This window comes from Polypterus senegalus, chromosome 17, assembly GCF_016835505.1.
Source record: "Polypterus senegalus isolate Bchr_013 chromosome 17, ASM1683550v1, whole genome shotgun sequence".
NCBI lineage: Eukaryota > Metazoa > Chordata > Cladistia > Polypteriformes > Polypteridae > Polypterus > Polypterus senegalus.
In genome coordinates this window covers 56,367,712-56,390,684 of record NC_053170.1, presented here as the reverse complement: position 1 = coordinate 56,390,684, position 22,973 = coordinate 56,367,712, and the positions used below count along the sequence as shown (strand labels likewise).

The following is a 22,973-nucleotide window of genomic DNA, read 5'->3' as shown; positions in this document are numbered from 1 at the left end:
GTGAGTGCTTTTGGTTTAGAAGAGCAGATCATTTAAGTTGACTGCTTTTTTCAGGTGAGTCAGAGCAAGAACAGTGCTTGTTTGGGCCATAATATGCCCTTTCGTTTTGAAAAGGGTGTGACAAACAGGAGAGAAAAGTACTTTAGAAAATATGGTAGTGCCTCTTCCTTCATGTACTTGTGGTCTCTAAGTCATATCTGACAAATCATCAGCGAAATTATTAAATGTAGAGATAGCTGTTGTGAGCTTAAGTGATGGCTCTTATAAACATGACAAAGACCCCTAATTTAAGGACATATGAATAATATAACCATACTCATCAGTGTTTTATGTTATAATAAAGTATTATAAAGTTACACCCTTAAATTATATATCAATTGGACTTACCATCTGCCTCTGAGTCATTCATGTCTTAGGGATGGCACTACCCATCGCACTGTTCACTAGCACATAGATAAATATTTTTTTTTCATCTTTGACATTTTGTCTAAAAAATGCTTCCCTTGATACATTTTAGATGAAAATAAATATTACAACAAGCCTGACGACATTAAAAATGTGAAACATATATACGTTATGTTAATAGTTTGCCAAGCCCTTGTAACAGAAAAATGAAAACATCTCTAAATGCAAGGACCAAGAAGAGCAATGAATGGTACAGTCTGACCAGCACTGGATTAGACAATGACCAATTAAGCCCATGTGTCATCTTTTAGAACAAGTGGAGCATCAAGGTATCTAGGAAATGTCATTTTGATCATAGTGATTTCAGAATGACATGTTCCTCCTGGTAATCAAAACCGGCATATTAAAACATTCAGTGTGACAGACACTTGAGACATTATCCCAGTCAGTTAATGACTTGAAGGCTAACATTTGATAGACAGAGCAGCTTTCTATGTATTGAAGTGGCTCCTACAAAATAGGGCTTAAGAAAAGATCTCACCAGAGAAGCTACCCAATAAGGTTGCTGTATTGTCTCCTCCATCAAACACCTCCAGAGAATCCCAGTTCTGCTCTGTCACAAAGCTTATTACTTGAATCTAGTGTGAAAGGGAAGATAAACAATGTGGATATAAAAAGACAGTCCAGTAAACTTTAGCTTTTGGAAGAAAGGGACATGAGTAGTTTGACAACAGACACCAACAAATTAAATTCTGTAAATGAACAAAAAATAATTTTGTTAAAGTGAGTTTTGAAATATCAGGCAATTTCTTTCTGGATTTTTTTAACTTGTTACTTTACAATGCACACTGATGCTTCCATGTGAATAAGCACTTCTTAAATAGCAAGGATAGGAAAAAACACCAGCACAATGGAAACACACAATTTCATATTCTAACTAAACAATACATTTAGGCAAGTCATGAAACACATAACAATCCACAATAATTCCCTCAGCTTCCCTGAATCCATGTGAGGACATGTTTTGTTTATATTGCAAAGATGACTTTTTGGGTGTTAAAAGCAGCAGTAACACTGGGCAATACAGGCTTTCCTTACAAAGGACTGAACACACATTAAGTGATGTACAAACCGTCATAACTCCAGCTGGTCAGAAACAGTTCAAACTATATTCATAGATAAATATGTATAGTGCTCTCAATGCATATACCAATTTACACAATTAGAATTAGTCAAGTGCTAAATATTGTTCACTAATGTTTCTAATTTACTTATATATAGTATTACTTACATAGTAAATTATGTTTCAGGCCATAGTCCTAATTTACTCCATGTCTCTATAAATGAACCTGCATTCTTTCTGGTGTTGTGTGAGCCGCAGCCTATCCCCAAAAGTCAGTCTCATGGAACTCTTCAACATACACTTGATATTTGCTTAAATTTAAATAACTAAAAATGAACATGTACATCTTGGGGACATGAGAGAAAATTGGGTGTACCCACGGGGTCTTCATTGCAGTGTCTGTGAAATAATAAACATTATGCCCAATAAAGGAATTTATATAAAATTATGTGGACTAGGTTCTAATAAAATAGTGGATGTATCAAAGTGGCTATTACAGACTAACATTCCATCAACACTGAATGTTAAATATAAGAATATATTGCAGCAGACAGCACTGATGCAGCAGAAGCAGTGTGTGTGTGTCACCTTTTGCATAGAATGATGGTATTGCTTTGCAAGAAGTGGGTTCTCCATGGTGATGTGAAAATGGAATTAGAACAGAGTCGCAAGCAGACACTCAGGAGGTCTGATGTAAGAAAAGAAGTATGAATAAGTATAGTGAGAAAGAGAAAATGATGAGTTGATGTCATTACAAGTGAATACAAGGAGAATGGAGAGGAGTGGAACTGAAGTAAAAATTACATTCCACAGGAAAGACAGACTGGAGTGCTCTGTTGTTTTAGAAGTGTTCCCCATGGCCCTGTCAGTGGGAAAGTTCATTTAAAGGCTGAGCAGCAGGGTTACAGAATGCAAAGGGTAAACTGAAAGTTTTGAGTGGTGTCAAAATTTGTCAACAGGGAGATAATTGCAATGTAAAAAGACAGGCAGGGAAATAATGATTAAAGTTGTTCTCACTAAAGTAAAAAAAATAATAATAATAAAATAAATAAAAAACTAGGTACATTAATTACTTACTTTCAGCTTGTATTATATACATACTGACAAAAATCATTAATCCATTTTCTAATCCCACTTTTTCCATCACAAGACTGCAGCAATTAAGAACCTAACTGAGCAGCATTTTGTGCAAGTCAGGAACTGACCCTGCACCAGATACCAGCTCACTGCAGGGTATAATGAGCTACACAATTTAGGACAAAGTGGGCCTTTTTCATTCTGCTAAGGCTTTAGTGGCACACCTGGCCTGTTAAGAAAGCAGATTTAATAGGGGTGCAGGAATCCAGCTGCACAAAACCCCACTTGTATTGTAAACTAAGTGAATTAATTCCACCTTGTACCAGGATATGCCTGACTTCATCTGAAAACAAATGTGCAAATTAGAGTTGAACTGTCATCTCTCCACAGTCCCCTCTGTGGCAAGGACAAAGACCTATAATTCAAAGGATGAAAACTAAGACGGACAGAAGAACTTGCCTATGAGGAGACACTGATTTTGTAACTGGGAGCGACTTTAATCCAATCAGGAGTATGTTTATCCTTCCTTTAAACCATATGCACTGCATCTCTCAATGAAGAAGAAGGAAGATGCTCTCTGGAATATTCGCTGGACACTCCCTGATCTCCCTGAGGATTCCCTCGGGGAGGGGGAAGTATGCAAAATTACCCTCTGAAACCTAAAATGTTATGAGCTGCTCGTCCCTGGTGTGCTGAACGCGACAAAACATTTTTCTTTGTATTTATCATACTTCTACAATCCTTGTTTTTATTAATAATTGTATCATTCTGTTCCTTAAAATGTGTGTGTTTCAGTTTACTTGATACAAAAGTAAAGGCCCACCTAAGGTAATGTAGAAAGTTTGCTGAATTATTTAATGTCAATGTCAATTTATTTATATAGCACATTTAAAACAACATAGTAATGCTGTGGCCAAAGTGCTTTACAATAATAGAATAAAAGAAAAACAAAACAAACTATATAAAAACATAAATAGAAATAAAATAAGTTACATAATAAATAGAAATAATGTTATATAATCACAAAGAGTAAACCATCAGTATTACTGAAGGTCATGGAATGTAAGTGAATAGAAATTAGTTTTTAATCTCGTTTTGAACAGTTCAATTGTAGACGACTCCTTTATATGATGAGGTAAAGAGTTCCACAGGTGAGGCGCAGCAGCTGCAAAGGCCCTATTCCCCTTGGTTTTACATTTGGTATGAGGGACAACAAGAGACAACTGACCAGAAGATCTAAGCACTCTAGATGGCTGGTGTAAAACACACAATTCAGATAAATAGGCAGGAGCAAGCCCGTGTAAAGATTTAAAAACTAGCAGCAAGATTTTAAAATCGATTCGAAAACTGACAGGCAGCCAGTGTAAAGAAGCTAAAATAGGAGAAACAGAGTCATACTTTCTTGCCCCAACCAGAAAGCGAGCGGCAGCAGTTTGGACCAACTGTAACCTGTGTATCAGGGATTTGCTAATCCCAGAATACAGCGAGTTGCAGTAATCGAGGCGGGAAAAAATAAAATCATGAGCAGCTTTCTCAAGATCCCTAGAAGATAAAAAAAGGCTTTATCTTACCTAATAGATGAAGTTGGAAAAAGCAACTCTTGACTACAGAATTTACTTGTTTCTCAAAAGAGAGGTTACTATCAAAGGTAACACCAAGATTGCGGACTTGAGGTTTGGAAAAGACAGAGAAAGAGCCGAGAAGTCCAAGACTAATTTGGGCTTTAGCTGAAGGAACCACTATAAGCACCTCTGTTTTATTTTGATTTAGATCAAGAAAATTATTAGCCATTCAGGATCTTAGTTCAGACAGACAGTTGTGGAGTTGATTTGTTGCAGAGTTGCAGACAGGAATATAAGCCTGAGATTAATCAGCACAGCAGTGAAAATTTAATTAGAGGTATTGCAAAACTGATAATTAATTAACCAAGTTAAAAATTCTTTTTTCACATCCCACAACATGATCATTCAGTTTCACTGGGAAAATGAACTAACTCTATATATACCCAGAGTACTTACTGTAGCTGGCACTAAGCAAGTACTAAAGCAAGCACTAAGAACATGACTGGGTCAGAAATTGAACCCAGATCTTTAGAGCTATTAGGTAATATTACTAAACTGTTCTATCCATTTCATTTTAATTTGGTGACCATTAAGCGTTCATGTGAGATTATGCACAAATACAAATTGTTGTGTAACTTAAAAACATAAGATTTGTTTAAAAGACTCTTCAAAGAAATTAAAGCAGCTGATTACTCTTCATACAGTAGACACAGTTTTCTTTTCTCAGATTAGATGACTAAACTTCCTATACTAGTATATTTTAGTAGAAAAAAAACTTTAGGTGGAGAAGCAATAATTCTGGGCAGACAGAGGATTAGACTACAGTGTCTTGACATGCCCCTTATCACGCTGCCTGCAGATGTGCTTTCCTATCCTATCCACTCAACATTATTTAAAATCTCTTACTGCTGCAGGTGCCTCTTCAGAGAGGGGGTGAAAATATTGAAACTTTTCTCTTGGAAAATGGTTATAGATTGGAAGCTAAGCAATTATGAGCCAATCTCTTCCCTTTCCCGTGAAAACTAAAGTGCGCTCAGAAAGTGACCCCTCATCAAGCTACAGTGCCTGGGGCCAACTCCTGTGCAGCATGAGGCTGAATTTTTTTTTAAGAGAAAAGCTTTATGGTACTTTATAGTAGTTTATACAGAGTAGTTCTTTTGGAATGCTGAGTCAGCTCTGGGTGTATCTACAAGATTGGTTGGCACTTCATTACATTCACCAAAAACTGATGTAAAATCCAAATTAGTCTTTGAACATATTGCATTTGAGATCATGCTGTTGTCGTGAAGTTTTAAAACTCATTTATCACACAACTTGACATAAATATGTATTGTGATGAATGAAAACCCTTACTTGTGAACATCAAATTATCTTAAAAAAATGTGTAGTCACTAGAAAAGTGACAATGAGAGTCTTGCATAGCCACCGATATTTATATAATATCAATGATCATATTTACAATGGTAATATTGCTGCGGTACGAATGGGAAAGCAGTTTTTGGTGGCATATGCCCTTGAGGAGTGACAGGTGATGGTGACCATCTACTTTATTTATATTAAAATTCATGTTGTGGGCATTATTGCAGCCCTATGACCCTGCTGTTCAAATAGACAAGAACTCAGAAGATGGTTTCTGCTGTTGTCCCATTGGTGAATTCTAATGCAAAATTATTAGTTATGCTTCTTGCAATTAGTACTAAAAGCTAATCCACCCTGATCAGACAGGCTTTATTTGCTCTCGTCAGGCTGATTATAGTATGCATCGCCTCTTGCACATTCTTAATATGGTCCAAGCTTCATCATGTCCAGTGGCTTTATTGACTTGGATTAATGGAATTTTGTGAAGGTTTAATTAACATGATTCAAACATAGTATTGCTCACCCAAGGCTATTATTCTCACAAATTGAAACATATGTTTCCTCTTTTATATTTTCAAAGGTGCCAGACATACTGTAGATGCCCTCTCCCTCTCCTTTTGTAGAAGTTTACGTTTGGAATTCCATCCTCTTCTTTTTTTCTTTTCTTACAAATAAAGTGTGTTATTAAAATTTTCAATGCTTCACTGTCTTCAGATGTTCCTTCCTTACTACTTTACAATTTTTGTAACTTTCTATTCTCCAACCTTGACACCATTGTTATCTCTGCATACTCATCTCTGCAAGGCTTTTTATCAGCCTTTATCAGGTATGTTGATTTTTCAGCAGGACCTACTCTTGATGCCAACCACTCTCATGAAAATCTATTCTCACTAGCATTATATATCATGTAAGAACTCCAATCATTGAAATATTCAATTTAATAATGTTCTCCTTACATTTCCCCCCCTGAAAGCATCCTGCCTTGGCCATTATGTTGATTCCTGCTCTTCCTTCTGACAGGCAAGTATCATGGATACTTTTTTGCCCAAACCTCCCTTAAAGTCTCAGCTTTTTCCATGTCTATGGAAAATTTCACACTAGCATCCTATCCTGTTACTTCACCAATTTTTTTTTTACTGGACCGCTCCCCTCTCTTCCTATATTTTATCCAGCAGAGGTTGTTTTGAGTAGGAGTAATAGTGACAAAGATGTCTCTTGCTTCCATCCATCCATTATCCAACCTGCTATATCCTAACTACAGGGTCACGGGGGTATGCTGGAGCCAATCCCAGGGTGCAAGGCAGGAAACAAACCCGGGTAGGGCGCCAGCCCACTGCAGATATCTCTTGTTTCTTGCTAAAAATCTGATGTCTTTATGAGCTTTGAATTTCCAATTTTCTCTTCTAGAACTCTCAGCAGTGGTGATCAATGGGTCATACAATTCTGCAACAACTTCTGCAGGGTCAGATAACCAGTGATGAACATTGCTAACTCTCTCTTTCTTCCAAAATATTTCCCAACACAGCCTGATGTTTCAGTTGTGTTTCCTTTACTACTTTTTAGCTTTCCTTAATGAGAGTTCTGCTTTATTGTTTTTGATCATAACACCACTAAACATATGATCAAAAGAAATTTCATGTTGTGAGAATGTTGCTCCTTTCTTTTTCTTATTCAGGAAGTCATTCTTATAAGATAAAGAAAAAAAAGTCCAATATCTTATACTACATATAATGTGACAGATTTGTATGATGGCCATTACAGATCAGCCCCCTAGTGCACTTAACCCAGCAACAAGTGACCCACAAACTAAAAAAATGTAATTGCAACAGGTATACTCCATCTTTATTTGACCTGGTTTCCAAAATGACAGATCCGATTCAATTATTTTACAATCCACAAATGTATAAAAACATTTTCGAGTATGAAGCAATAAAAATGATATTCTAAAATAAAAATGAAATATTACTTTCTCTAAAAACACACAAACCTTTGATGTGGTTCCGCCCTAAATATTAATACTGAACTCTGAAGTTATTGCCATGACCAGTAACTTCACAAAATGGAATGTCACCTGTTAATGAGCAGAAGACAAAGTATACAGATAAGCTAAGAATGACACATTAGAATCGCTTCATCAGCGGAGCTGTAAAATTTAATATTGGAACTAAAACCGGAGGGACTGCAAATATTAAGGAAGCAAAAAAAGTAATGGGAGCACTGAAAAGTCTTTAAATCCGGGCAAAATCTTGTGTGGCATATTATAGGTAGGCAAAATAAACAGCAATCACAAGGACAAGAAGAGTGATGCTGATGTAATGGAAGAAAAATATAAAAAGAGTTCAGGATTTAATACTGATGCATTTCCATACTTGAGCAGCATGGAGAAGCAATTAGAAAAGCATATATTTTAGGGTATAAGATAAAAACCCATTTAATCAATTTATTTTATTCCAACACAGGCCAAAAAACAAAAAAATCTGATTTATAAAAACTGGCATAAGCACATTTCTACACAGTTTAACCATTGTAAATTACAATCATCTTATAAATATGCATTTGTGAATGCACCTCAAACCCCACCCAGTTCCACCCTGAAACAACCATGTATGAACCAAGCTAATCAACCTCATACATATGAAATCACGATGCTGCAGACCTACTTTGGCTGGTAGAACAGCATTCAGTAGTGAAAGGTGGGTGTTTTTAGCAAGAACTCCACATGCAAAGAACCTTTATTTAGTACAGGTGTCAGCAACAAGTCGTATCATTCCTGAAATAAAATGAAAAAAAAAAAGGGCCCATCTCTGGCGATGATGTGGATTGCTAGTCACTGGCAGGGTGTATTAGGAGGAAGACAAAATATATTTAAGTTCTGTGGCAGGTGCCTGGGGGTGGAACCCAGCCGGGACGCCCAAGAGGACTGGAGGAGGGCTTATGCCTCCTCCAGACCACGACGGGGCGGCCGCCCTGGTTGCTTTGGGAACCATGGGTTGGGAGTGTGGAAGCTCAACCCTGTAGGGGCCCATGGTCACCGCCAGTGGGCACCCCAGTGCCTTGGAGACCCTGGACCTCAGCACTTCCGCCACACCCGGAAAGTGCTGGGGGGAAGAAGAGCAGGGACACCTGGAGTGCTTCCAGGGATGCAGCCGGCACTTCTGCCACACTGGGGCGTGTCGGTGGAAGATTGCCGGGAAACACCTGGAGCACATCCGGGTGATTATAAAAGGGGCCGCCTCCCTTCATTCAGGGCTGGGGTCGGGTGAGGAGAGAACTAAGCTTGGAGAGGAGAGTGGGGGCAGCCCGAAGAAGGAAGGAAGGCAAAGTGTGAGAGAGGCCTGGACTTGGGGTAAAGTGGGTTGTGTGGCACTATTGACTTTGTAAATATTGTAAATAAATGTGTGGTGGTGATTTACAACGTCTGCCTGTCTGTGTCCGAGGCTTAGTCCACAGTTCTCTGATTTTGAAATGTAAATAGCATCTCTAATTGGAGATAATGCAGTATTATGCCAGAGCAGTTCTGACAATTGTCAGTCTCATCTTGGCATTGCAGATGATTTGCATATTAATAGAATGTAACTGCTTATGGTTAACAAAAGCAGCTTCAGTCTTGTTAGGCACCCTTATTGCAATATGAGTGCATTAATGTGCTCCGATTAGGTTAGGAAAATTGTCTTTTTGTGTTGGTAACACAACAACATGTTATATGCATGTGCAACCACACCCTACACAACCTGGATGTAGCATTTTGCCAGTCAGTTAATGGCTTCCAGCACAGTGGGTATGACAATATGAAGCTTGGCTGAGATATTCCTGGCCTGTCAGTCACTTCCCTGAGAAGTGACAACAGGTAGCCAATATACGAGTATGAAAAAAACAACTAAGTTCTTCAGTGTAAATACACAGCATTGGTTTATTAATAAGGAACTAAAATTCTCTCTGTAAATGATATTCATCACATTTCAGTTTTAATATGTTTTTTCATGTCAGCTCACATTATAATATGGCTTGTGATATGAATTACTATACATGCACGTCGTCATTTAGCTTGTGTGGCTACATGAACTTGCCTTTGTCCCCAAGTATCTCTCATTTGTCATTATCAAAACTATACTGGAAGTGAGAAATGTCACTGCTTCTAAACCCTATATTCATGAAACAGCTCACACAAGATACCACAGGACACACCATCAGACACTTTTTCCATGTCCATTGAGCAAATGTGGACAGTATAGGCAAAAACCCATGGCACATGAAATATTTGTGCAAATGTGCAATGCTGGTTTACTGTTTCATGGCCAGTTTGAAATTCACACTGCTCATCCTAGATTCAACAATGGAACAGAGAGTCTCTTCAGGGATGCTGCAAAGTGTGATTGATTGTTAAAACACATCCCAAGACAACATCATTCTAAACGCTGTTGTTGCACATAAGCCATGTCAGCCCTAAACCCCACCAATGTCACAGTCTAGAAGGGATTATTTATTGTTTTGAATGCTATGAAGTTATTTATTATTACATCTTGTCATGAAATCTTTAGTAGGTCCTCATTACTAAAGAGTCAATATGCAACAAAGATTCCTTAATATTGTACAAGATTAAATGTGTTATTCTGCTGTATCCTACGGTACTAAAGTGTACCAAGTACATTATGAGTAGTTTTACTAACACTTCCACAACAATTACACAATAATGATGTACGCAAGTTAAATTAATCTTTGTACATTTTTAATCAATATTAAATATTTACATTGTTTCTATACTGTATATACACATTCATTCCCTGAAGCAAGTTCTACTTATAGGGTTAGAGGATGGGCACTTGGCAGAGACCAACCCTGGACGAGGCATCAGCATATCACAGGGCACACTCTCACACTTATCTAAACTCAGTCAAAATAACATGGAGAACTCTGAGATATGGGAGGAAACTAGAGTACCTGCAGACAACCTGAATGAAAACAGGGAGGACGAGCAACTCAATCTACAGAGATAGTGGGTGCGGGTAGCCAAGTCTATGCCCCTTCAGAATATTATTTGTATTACATAACATAATAAACACAAGTTAAATTTCATGCTGAAACACTAGACACATAGTATTTAGCTCTTGACGTGTGCAATATGTGTGTACATAACTGATTGAAAATACAATAATTACATTATATTTCTGTTATGAATCACATGCAACTTCCTTTTCTTTTTCCCAAAGCACGTGTAAATGTGACTAAATACAAAAAAAAATTGGATGGCCTTCTCATTAAATTAACCCTGTGTTCATAAAATGGCTTGCATTGTACCTGAAAACATATCTTACATATGATTTTAATTACACTCTGTGACCTTTTTCAGCTTTGTGCTTTGTTGCCTTGAACTGAATCATATTAAAATCTTTTTGAAAAGGTCACTTATTAAATTAATTTCCTTTTAAACCGGTTCTCAATCGACTGTTCTCTAAATCTGAAGATTCTGTGGAAGCCATGCTCTTAATTTTTGAACACTGAATGACTCCTAAGATAACACTGAATGACTCCTAAGATACATAAGACAGACATTTGATTTTTAGATCCCTTTAAACAGAGATGGGGAACGTTAAAATTCACCCCTCTTTTGATCCCTTTGTACTGTACCTGAATGCCTGCTCCCTCGGGCACAGTGATCTTCCAGACACAGTTGCGGCTGTTGAGATAAGGTTCTGGAAATCCAGGGGATAAGATTGTACCCCTTCGCTCTGTGAGGTTACCCCCACAGGGCACTGTAATTGAACAAAGAGAAGAATAAAACTAAGAGGCGGTGTGTGAGATATGGTATTGAAATTGTAAATGGCTTCTACTTGAAAAATTCTCTGCAATAACAGCTTCTAATAGTGCCTATTGTTAATAACATTATAAAGTCGATATTTTACTAAGCAATCCAATGTTGTCTGCTTATCTGTTTGAGATTAAAAAATTCTTTAAATTGGATTTGTCTTTACTTTTGGAATCGCTCTCATTCAAAAGAAAGATTTGTATAAATGGACTAACTACAGTATGCTGCTGTATGGAGAAGCAATTTTTTTTCATTCCTAGTCAAATATTTTAGTAGGCTTCTATAATTTTAAAACTGTCCTGTTCACTACAAATATGTAAACACTAAGGGAAATTATTCATTATACTAGTTCCCTGAATTTAACTATATATTAAGGAAAATAACAATATCAACTATTTTTGAAGACTTCTTTTTTTGTGTGTGCGTGTATGCTTCACGTACTATCTTCATATTTCAAGGGCACAGATCATAGGTAGCACTAAACCAAAAAATTTTCAAAATATCAGCACAGTATTCGACAAAAACTACTTGTATATAAGAATACAGTATCTTAAAAGGCTACTAAGACATGTAGTAATATCTAATGAGATCTCTGGCTATAATGAAGACTCAACAATCCCCTGGAAACTGAGACAGCAAATTACATCCTTCATGCAACCTAACATACTGAATTTTTCTTCAACAACTGTTAAAAAAAAATGTTTATCAATATCCATTTTAAAGAAAACCTACAAAATGAAAGGGTTTTAAGTGCAATAGTTAACAAAGTTGTCTTACCAACACAAGAAGGAACAGTGCTATTCCACTGTGCCAAGGCTCCTGGGACTGTTTGGCACTCAATGACTCTGGAGCCTTGCAGGAAGTACCCAGGATTACACTCAAAGCGAATCACTGCGCTTACTGAGAAATTGTTTCCAATTCGCTTCCCATATCGTGGTTCGGGCACAGAGCTGCACTGTGTCGCACTGGTACGTGGAACAGCTGAAGAATGAAATGAACATATTAGAAACCAGAAAATAAAAACACAAATATATTCTAAAAAACATACAACACTAAATTATGTGCCTATACCAGATATGCCCATGTGATTTGTAACAGTCTTTGTATTATTACTTATGTAATGGAAAGTGGGAATTCATTGTATTCTGCACAACATCCATCCATTATCCAACCCACTATATCCTAACTACAAGGTCATGGGGGTCTGCTGGAGCCAATCCCATTCAACACAGGGCACAAGGCAGGAAACAAATCCCGGGCAGGGCGCCAGCCCACCACAGTTCTGCACAATTAAAGTGAGATTGTTGACTATTGTAATGGGAACATTATTGTTTTATGATTTGTTAGGATTTTGGTTGGTCATCTGTGTAGCTGCTTCCTTAAAGCAGTGTTTCCTAAATTATGGGGTGCAATACAAACTGAGTCATGAACATGTTTGTAATGGGTTGCCACATGACTGTGTATTAAAATTAGCCAAGTTTAGCCAAGCAAAAATTTTGCGGCAAATGATGCGTTGCCCTCTTTTTAGTATGTTATTCATTGTGGTATAATGAGGCAAATTTTAAAAAATAACATTATTTAAGACAAGGTAAATAAACAGCATCAGTTATTTATTTTTTGACTACTTTATTCATTATCCAGCTCCATGAATCAAATGAGTAAGTTAAGTAACTCTGTTCATACCATTCCTTCAGAAATGAGCATGTCCTCGTGCAGCACCCGCTATGAAAAAGCATTTATTTCTCTCAGCTTTCCTAAAGCTGATACAGTATTAAGCTTTTTTTGAAAATTAATTATTGTACTAAGTACAATATGCTTGCTTTCCATATTTCTATTTTAGCGATTTTCATGTGAGAAATTTGCTTAAATGTTAATAAAAATGTTTACTGTTTTTTATTATATAGCTTTTGTTATTTGTCTTTGTAAGGCTCTGCTTTTATTATGGTAATAACCCTCTTCCTGGTTTCCAGTATGGTACTGATTTTCTGAACTTGGGTCATCAGATAAAAAAGTTTAAGAAACAAAGAATGCTAAAGTCAATCAGGGTTGCTCATGAAAATGAAAACCACAACAAAAAAGTGCTAAAATGTAGAAGGTATTATTCTAGGTCTGATTATATGATATTGTACTGTACTGTACTATACTACACTATACAATACTATACTATTACTATACTATACAAGCAAGAGTTACTTTGAAGTAAAAGTACGTGCAGCAGTTGTGTTTACACTTTTTCATCCATTTCTGTATACACTCAGAGAATTTAGCGATTAGGGGAGTTATACTTAAAAAGTATACAATCAAATATTATTTGCCAACTCATATAGGATCAAAATAAAAAAATATCTTGTTTAAATCTTGTTTAATTAGAGTGGATTCAATCATCTAGAATAATGTCTGACATTTCTCCAAATACATAAAGTGTCAGTTGTATGTACAGCATAGGTTTTCACTTAATAAAGGCCCTGTGAGTAGTGAGGTCACACACATGTAAATCTGACTAACAAAGAAGGTAATCCATTACAAATTATTAATTACTTTTCCCAAGTTGTAATGGGACTACCTTACTTATTACTTTTGGAAAAAAGTAATCACATTAATAATTACTTTCATTTTAAACAGCTCTCTAAATTCATGCAAATATCTACCTATTAGAAAGAACAGGGATGGCACCTATGTGTCCTTTCAGTGTTCTAATTAGGAAGAAACAACAAATAGCAGTGAATGTGAATCCAGCAGTTAAACAAGTAAACAACATGACCTACTCCAACACTTCTGCAATTTCAAGCATGCAGTCCTGCAAGTACAGGCCTTTAGTACACATAAAAGATTTCTTAATAAAAAATTAATCTTAACAAACATAGATACAGTAAACTAGAAAAGTATTACTGGTGTGGTAGCCAACAGACGAGGGTTCTTATTGACCAAAAATGTCTAGCTACCTGCAGTGTTTATTGTGTAAAACAATCAAAATGCATGTCTCTGTATGCATGTGTGGTGTTATGGGTCCACAGCTCGTTGAGCAAAAGGCCATTCATCTATACTAATAAAAGGCAAAGCCCTCACTCACTCACTCACTCACTGACTCATCACTAATTCTCCAACTTCCCGTGTGGGTGGAAGGCTGAAATTTGGCAGTTTCATTCCTTACAGCTTCCTTACAAAAGTTGGGCAGGTTTTATATTGAAATTCTACGTGTAATGGTCATAACTGGAAGCAGTTTTTCCATTTACTGTAATGGAGATGAGCTTCAACGCCGTGGGGGCGGAGTTTCGTGTGACATCATCACGCCTCCCACGTAATCACGGAGTACATAGAAAACCAGGAAGACCTCCAAAAAGCGCTGAAGAACACATGCATTATATAATTGAGAAGGCAGCGAAACAATAAGAAGCGCGCGAGTGACATATACAACCATGTTCATGAGTTCTGCTACTTCGGAAACAAAGCACGATGTAAACCTACACTTTAAATTAAGTTCATAGACAAGCTGCCGCTGGCGTTTGTAATTTAGTGCCTGCCCATATAAGGCCGTCCGTCAGCGGCAATCCAATAGCAAACTCCACTAAATATTCACGGGTGAAGGACTGTGCTTATGGAGAGGAAGATGAGATGGTCAGGGTGGTGTTTGACACAAACTCAGCGAAACTGCGAGAGAAAGTTTTAAGTGCCAGGACTAAGGTAACATTAAATACAGCCATGGACATAGAACGAGATGGCACCAGCACAGCTGGGAACCTTCGATGCATGTACACCGAGGCTCACGGAACTGACGAGTGCACAGATAAAAGCAACAGTTCCAAAGAGCTGAACAAAACCGAATTACACAATTGAAAAGGCAGCAAAAATATGAAGCGTCTGATAAGCATATTCATAAATCCAGCTACTGCGGAAACAAAGCACACGGTGGAAAAAGTCAATGTCCCGCTAAAGGAAGACAGTGTAAAAAAAAAAAACCGTGCATGCAGTGTGTCAGGTCTCAGATAAAGAAGAAGACGAGCTGTTTATTGATGCAGTAAGAAACGAATCGATGAATGAAACCTGTCATCTTTACAACGATTGACAAACACGGAATGTAACTTGAACACAACACATCCTACAAATACGAACCTGATTGAAAGAAATAATGATAATCAAATCCTTGATGACAGCAACACTCAGTAACACTCACAAAACAAATACTGTATATTGACAGTCATGTTACGTTATTTTTAAAATGTTCCCTTTTCTTTTCTAGCTTTTTAACACACTACTTCTCCTGCGATACGCGGGTATATATATATGTATATATATATATCCCGATCTACATACTCGAATAATGGATACTTTATTCGCCATCAATGATTGTTTTGGTAAAGCCATACTCAGTGTATTCATTAGATGAACGGTAAAAAGTAAGAGCGAGGGAGGATGCAGGCTGTAGTCTTGGCCAACTCTATCTGAATTGCGATCACATTTGAAAAATATATCTTTTCAAGTTCTATTTAGTCCATATGTGTCAAACTCAAGGGCCACGGGCCACATCCGCCCGGCGTAATTATATCCGCCCCAGATCATTTTATATACTGTATTATTGTTATTAAAGCCCGGGGATATGAAGCGCTGGTAACACAATAAACTACAGATCCCATAATGCAGCGCTTCAGCTGCCTTGCCAACACTTACCGCGTTAATCAAGTCTACCTTATGATGCTGCAAGTTATTGCGAAGCTAGCTCACACGATGCTGAAGAGAAAAGTTGATTCTGAAAATAGAGCCTTTAAAAACCGATGGGAGGCTGAGTATATGTTTACTGAACCCGTGTGTCTCATTTGTGGAGCTAATGTGGCTGTAATTACAGAATTTAATCTAAGACGGCACTATGAGACAAAACATCAGGGTAACCTGAATGCAATGCAGAAGATACAGAAAGCAGAAGAATTAAATAAGAATCTGACACTTCAGCGGACGTTTTACCGTGCACAATCACAAAGTGATTTCAAGTGAAGCTGCTTTTATGGGAGACACAAATGCACCAGTGCACCTTGCCCCACTTTCCCTGTTGCCAAGTAATGTTAAACCAAGTCGTCACTACGGTGTTCCCAAATACGCACTTTGCTGATAAACTGAGCGCACTGAGTTTGCACGGCGCTTTGGTGACTTTGAAGAACAAAAAAAGTCCGTCTACATGCGGCTCGAACCTTGTGCATGTTTGGTAGCACATATCTGTGTGAGAAGCTCTTCTCAGTGATAAAGACTAACAAAACAGCACACAGGAGTCGCCTCACTGATGAGCACCTGCAATCCATCCTGAGAATCTCCACAACACAGAACCTCACACCAAACAGAAACGAACCTGTTGCCAAAAAAGATGCCAGGCGTCCAGCTCTAAAATGACATATGAGCAAAGACAACTGAATGATTTGATTTGTTATTGCTGAAAGGAACACATTTTATTTATATTTCCAGGTTTTGTTATGCAGCATGTTCATATTTGAATTTGTATAATTTTGACAGGATATATTTTTATGGAGAGCAAAATCTTTTGGGATATTTAAAATCTAAGTTTATTTTTATATAAAATTACATAAGAGTAAAGAAATTTGAATGTTTGTTCTTTTAACGTTTACTTTATTTCTAACTTGTATAATTTAGACAGGATATATTTTTATGGAGAGCAAAATATTATAAGTTGTTTAAGGTTTGAGTTGATTTATTCAGGAATAATATTCCTGTCTGTTTTACCATTCCTACCAAAGATATTTCTGTCGACTAAATAAAAATTCCTTCTATTTAAAATTTAAATAGAACTTGAACAAATACGATAGTTCATAATATCCACACAGACTTGCACGTAAGAGCGGAGTTATCCGTTTTAACAAGCAGCGTATTGCACTGATACTGAAATAGCTGTGTGTGTATATATGTAGATATGTATGTATATGTATATATATGTTTATATATGTGTGTGTGTATGTATATATATATATATATATATATGTATATATATGTGTGTGTATATATATGTGTATATGTATAGATATGTATATATATATGTTTATATATGTGTGTGTGTATATATATATATATATATATATATGACAACAACACTCATCACTCACAACAGTGACAAAACAATTACATTGACAATCATGTTACGTTATTTTCAAAATGTTTCCTTTTCTTTTTTATTGCTTCTTTAACACACTACTTCTCCGCTGCGAAGCGCGGGTATTTTGCTAGTTTTAAATAAATAATCACCGCACCCGAGGCGGCTTCGTGGGGGGGGGGCGATGTTGTAGCGAGCAGCTGGGCAGTCGCGATGTGGGCGTTTCTCACCGTGTGCACAGGTGAGGAACTGCCCACATTCGTGATTGCTCCCGTGGCTAATGCTACAGCTGTAATAGCCCCTCACGTTTTAAAAAGAAGCGCGAGTCGGTTTTGGGGGGAAAGGAAACGATCGGAGAGAAAAAGCAAAGGAAAGAGGACAGAGGTTACAGGTAGCGAGGAAGCAGGCGGTGCGTGAGTGTGGTGAGCGCGCGATCGAGCGCTCGTGGGCAGCTGCGAGGAAGCTAGGTGTTAGGCCGACACCCAGACGTTTGAGTTGAGGTTGCTCCCGCTGAGTGACCAGGTAGCGGGAGTGCCTAGAGGAAAGCGACGAGCCGCAGAAGGCCGTGGAAAGGCAGCGGAAGTCGGGAGGCTTGGTGGTGGAGTCCCCAATGTGTGCGTCCTGGCTATTGGGGTAATCAAGTCTCGGGGACTGGGATGAGTGCCAGACCGAAGCCAGGGATCGGGAGGTCTCCAGTCTCGCGTGTGTTGTAGGAAGGCAGCTGCAGAGAGCGTCTTGCCTGCTGCTTGGCCCAAACGGGATAAGCAGGTGAGACGCTAATAAACGATGCTTTAAGACTGCTTCCATAAGAAGATTTTAACCTCTGGTTTTAAAGGATTGTTTTTTCTTATTGTTGTTTTAACCTCCACGTTTTCATTTTATGGATTATTTAATGAAGAACTTTGAAACTGCACTATTTATGAACACTGTTTTTTTTGTTGACTGTTTTTAATAGAAGCACTATTGCACTTTTTGCACCACCCCTTGCTCAATTGTTTATTTGCCTCCACTGACTAGCTCACTCGGTAACATTATCGACGGTGTTGGGTTCAAGTGCTTCCAACAGCAATGGGAGTGTGGAGCCAGAACCCACATCGTCACAGCAGGTCTCTGTGTGTCTCTCCCATCTCCCATCAAAAAGGCTCTTGACAATCAAAAGAATGCATTAGCAATTTGCAATTAGCTATCTTATAATAGGTGGCACGGTGGCGCAGTGGTAGCACTGCTGCCTCACAGTAATGAGACCTGGGTTCACCTCCCGGGTCATACCTGCGTGAAGTTTGCATGTTCTCCCTGTGACTGCGGGGTTTCCTCTGGGTGCTCTGGTTTCCAGTCTAAAGACATGCAGGTTAGGTGCATTGCCGATCCTAAATTGTCCCTAGTGTCTGTGTGTCCTGCGGTTGGCTGGCGCCATGCCGGGGATTTGTTTCCTGCCTTGTGCCCTGTACTGGCTGGGATTGGCTCCTGTGACCCTGTGTTAGGATATAGCGGGTTGGATAATGACTGACTGACTATCTTATAATAACTAAAAAAGTAATGTTTAAGTCTTTACTTACTTACTTTACACAGTCTTCAACATTTTCACAAAAACATTAAATATATGATAACATCTAGATGCACAGTTCTTCATTTTATGACACATGACACTGATCAAATTTTCATATGATTGGATATCAAAGACTTGTTTTCCTCAGTTAAACTAATTCTTTGAGTTCTTTGATCAAGAGGCAGTACATCACAGGGAACAAAAATGTTAATGCTGCATTTTCAAGTTTAATTATAATAGTCCACAAACACACATAGCATGGTTCTCTTTGCTCCATCTTGATTAAACTAGAATTAAGTTTGCTCTATTACTCAAATTCTTTCAATTCATTTTAAAAATGATGAGTTGCTATCGTTTAAAGTAAGACACAAAAATGTATTTCTTAAAAATGAAAAAAAAAAGCTCACACATTGCTGTAAAATTACACATCTCCATTACAGGTCTGACAGAGTCACATATTGTACACCTGTCTGAAAATAGACATATTTGAAATATGCAATGCAAAACAGACTGGATCAGCCACATTTGCTTCCACTAATGATTTAAGTAAAATGGAATGTGTGCAATTCAAAACATTTATGACATTCACATATTATTTAAATTCTAGACAAGTCGGTAAGCATAATGTGATTACAAGAATTGATACTGGAATTTGTTACAGTTTAGGTGCCAGTGCTTAATGGAGCATTGAATCCTAGCTAGTTATGTCTCCTGGGTGTGGCCAGCTATGCCAGCTGTCAAAGTGTGCACAACAAGCAAGTTAAGTAGGTGGGTTGCACGTATTGATCAAGCATCCAAGCCCCTGTCTTTCCTGACTTGTAGATGCTTTACTAAAAAATTAAAAAGACTGCAGTAATAGTTTTCAGGAAGAAGCAGACAATCTTTCCTTCTTAAGTGTCTCTGATTAATATAGGGTCTTACAATCTACAGCAGAATTTATTCACGACTTCAGAAACCATCATAGAGGAATGCATATGATAATTTAATAATAATACTTGGATAGGCAGGAGAAGAGCCTTTTATAATATACAAAACTAGTTATAACTTTATAAGAGTTTATAAGAGACTCCTAAGTAGGTATCTTTTTGTGCATGTAAATTAATTAATTCTGGTTGTTTGACAGAGGTGCGTGAGGCCGATAAACATTGTAAAAAACAACTCAGAAATATAGCAGCAGGTACAGGTGTGTATTTTAATATCACATAACAGGTGCATTATAATATAATGACTATATTGTATCAATCCATCCACAGTCTATGTGGTGAAAGAGTAAGATCAGGGGCCTCATGTATAAACAGTACGTACACACAGAAATGTTGCATAAGAACTTTTCCACATTCAAATCGCGATGTATAAAACCTACACTTAGCGTAAAGCCACGCACTTTTCCACAGTACCTCATACCTTGTCGTACGCAAGTTCTCCGGTCGGTTTTGCAGACTGGTGGCACCCAGTGTCAAAGCAACGCAGCTTTATAAATACACTGAAACTAACCACATATTGTTTATTAGTGTAATGCTTCTGATTGTAATTAACTTGTAACAATATAATAATCCAGGGAATAGCCATAGTATTCCAAATACCATAACTGCTTTAGCGTTGTTACTCTCACAGCACCTTCTTCTTTCAGCTGCTCCCGTTTGGGTTTTTCCATATTACTCTCACTGCACCACTCGGAGTATTTATATCACTGTATCTGAGTGTGAATGACAGCAGCAGCCGATTGGAAAGCGAATTATCGGGATACAGAATCAAGCACACACTACCTTAGCCATGGCAAAACATTTCAAAGCCTTTCCTGTATGGACCTCGCAGTTCAGAAACAGTTTCATCCCAAGAACCATAAACGTACTCAATCAATTGCTCCTTGTAGTACTGTCTGTACTTACAAGTACAATTACCTCACTGTAAACTTGCACTACAGTTATAATATTACACAACCTGCACCACTTTATAAAGCGCGTATTTACATATGATGACGATATCATTTTTAAGATGAAATGCTGCAAAATATGTTTATTATATTATACAGGTAAAACTTTAAATTCATTTAAATAATCCATATTCTTCACTGGGACTGGCGTGAAGGATAGAATAATTAATCATGTACTACGAAGATAGTTCAATTTTCCTTAAACGTTTTGAAGAATCGGCGCTCTAAGCTTACAGATGGCTTGACGTTTATTACAGAGCTAATTGTGTGGCGATCGGTTACTTGGAGAAAGAAAAGCAAGGACTGCAGGGGCGGCCACACCAATATATATTGAATATAAAACGGAAAGAGAAAATAACGACACAGCTAAAAACGCGGCGGCAAATTTCGACAAAAGTTAAATGCTTGTGTCATTAGCACGAGGAGGCTATGCAGTGTCTGCAACGGACGTGGCCATCCACCATGCATAAGATACCATATTGACATTGGCGAAGGGGCCACCGATTCTTTCTCTGCCTAGAGCCGCCCATGAGTACCGCTGCAATAAATAATTTAATTGAAGGTCGCACACAATCACTGCGCCGTGAAACCCATGTTTAATGACGTGCTTTAACTCCTATCATCATGAAAATGATATCACGTATACATCTTAGTATTTTAGTTATTCAGAGAGCTGTAATATCACGAATGTAATGGATTCTGTGTCCAGTCGGAGGAAGAGAGACGGTTTAAGAAGCAAGTAGTGATTCACACACATAGAGCACATAGAAGATCACATACAAAACAAAACATTTAACGTGCTACTTTAACTATGATGTGATTTGAGAAACTGGTTAGCTAAACGATTTTAAGATGACATTTATGATGTTCTACTTTAATGACAAAATAAACTACATGATTAAAGTGGAAATTTCGAGATTGAAGTTGACATTTTGTGCTTTTTTCACACTGTGCCTATTTTTTTTTGTCTGTACCCTAATAATCTTTCATATGACACTCAGACAGTGGGCTACAACTCGCCTTTTCACGGGGACTTTGATATGTGACTTCTTTTTTATTTTGGCATTGTGTGACTTTGTGAACTTGAGCTTTCAAGTTTCTCCAACACGCTATGTCACTCGATCAACTTCCTTTTGTTGATTATACCACGGTTTAATTAAACAAATAGTATGTTTTTCCTTTGCCTCCACTTGGTATTCGCTGAAATTCTTATATTTTCCCCCGTGCTTTTCCCATTGTCTTTTCACAGAAGGCTGAGCTTAAGGGCGATTTATATTGATTTGCATATTCAAAGAAGCGTAATTCTGGGAGGAGTTGGGGCAGGACAGAAGGCGCGTGCATGTGCTTTAGTTTTCACGCTGACCAGGATTTATGTAGCAGAAGAACGTGGAAGTTGGAGTACGCACAGATTCCTGCATCTGGATTTTTCTGTGTGTAAGCACATTTCAGCTTTTGTGCTTACGCCATGTTATAGTGAGAATTCCACGCACGGCGTTATACATGAGGCCCCAGGTCTGCTGCCACCTATGACTTTTTAATATAATAAGAATGGAATGTAATTCAGGGCTCCAGTTCTCCTTCCTCAATAATAACAGCACACCACATATAGAAACTGAAAGTTCTGTAATATATTCAGACAATATTATGCACAAAATACAAATTAAAGACACACATGTACAATACACAAATGTAAGATGAGCCTGGCACAAAGTAAACTACACAAACTACAATAAACAGTCCAGAATATTACTGAAGACAAGTCGCTAGAAGGCCAAATTGAAATCTGACAAAAATCCAAAAACTGGAGGACAGTACAAGGTGATCTCACAGAAAGATAGCACTCTTCAAGCTTATTGTTGAGCCATTACTCAAGGGTATATTCTTATTTCACATGTCTTCAGTATAAGCTGTTGGTTACAGCACTTGATAGCACACCCCTGGAAGGTGCAGCATAGGTCTTCATCACAGTGTCCTCCTTCTATCTGGTGATGAAGCAGCCCAAAATTCCGCCACTGTATCTTTCTCACTCTTTGATTCCAGAAATCATTCATTTCTCTGAGCTCCTTTTTTTCCTGTT

General features: G+C 37.8%; 1 protein-coding gene across 1 annotated transcript in view; it reads right to left on the bottom strand.

Moving 5' to 3' along the window:
• The window catches only part of csmd2 (CUB and Sushi multiple domains 2), a 967,861-nt gene that overhangs the window by 132,871 nt on the left and 812,017 nt on the right, over positions 1–22,973 (bottom strand). The window contains exons 36-38 of the mRNA XM_039739491.1: positions 12,107–12,310; positions 11,152–11,276; positions 947–1,043 (exon numbers count right to left, since the gene is read on the bottom strand). Of these exons, the coding sequence (XP_039595425.1) occupies positions 947–1,043; positions 11,152–11,276; positions 12,107–12,310 (426 nt within the window). The remainder of the gene's footprint in view (positions 1–946; positions 1,044–11,151; positions 11,277–12,106; positions 12,311–22,973) is intronic.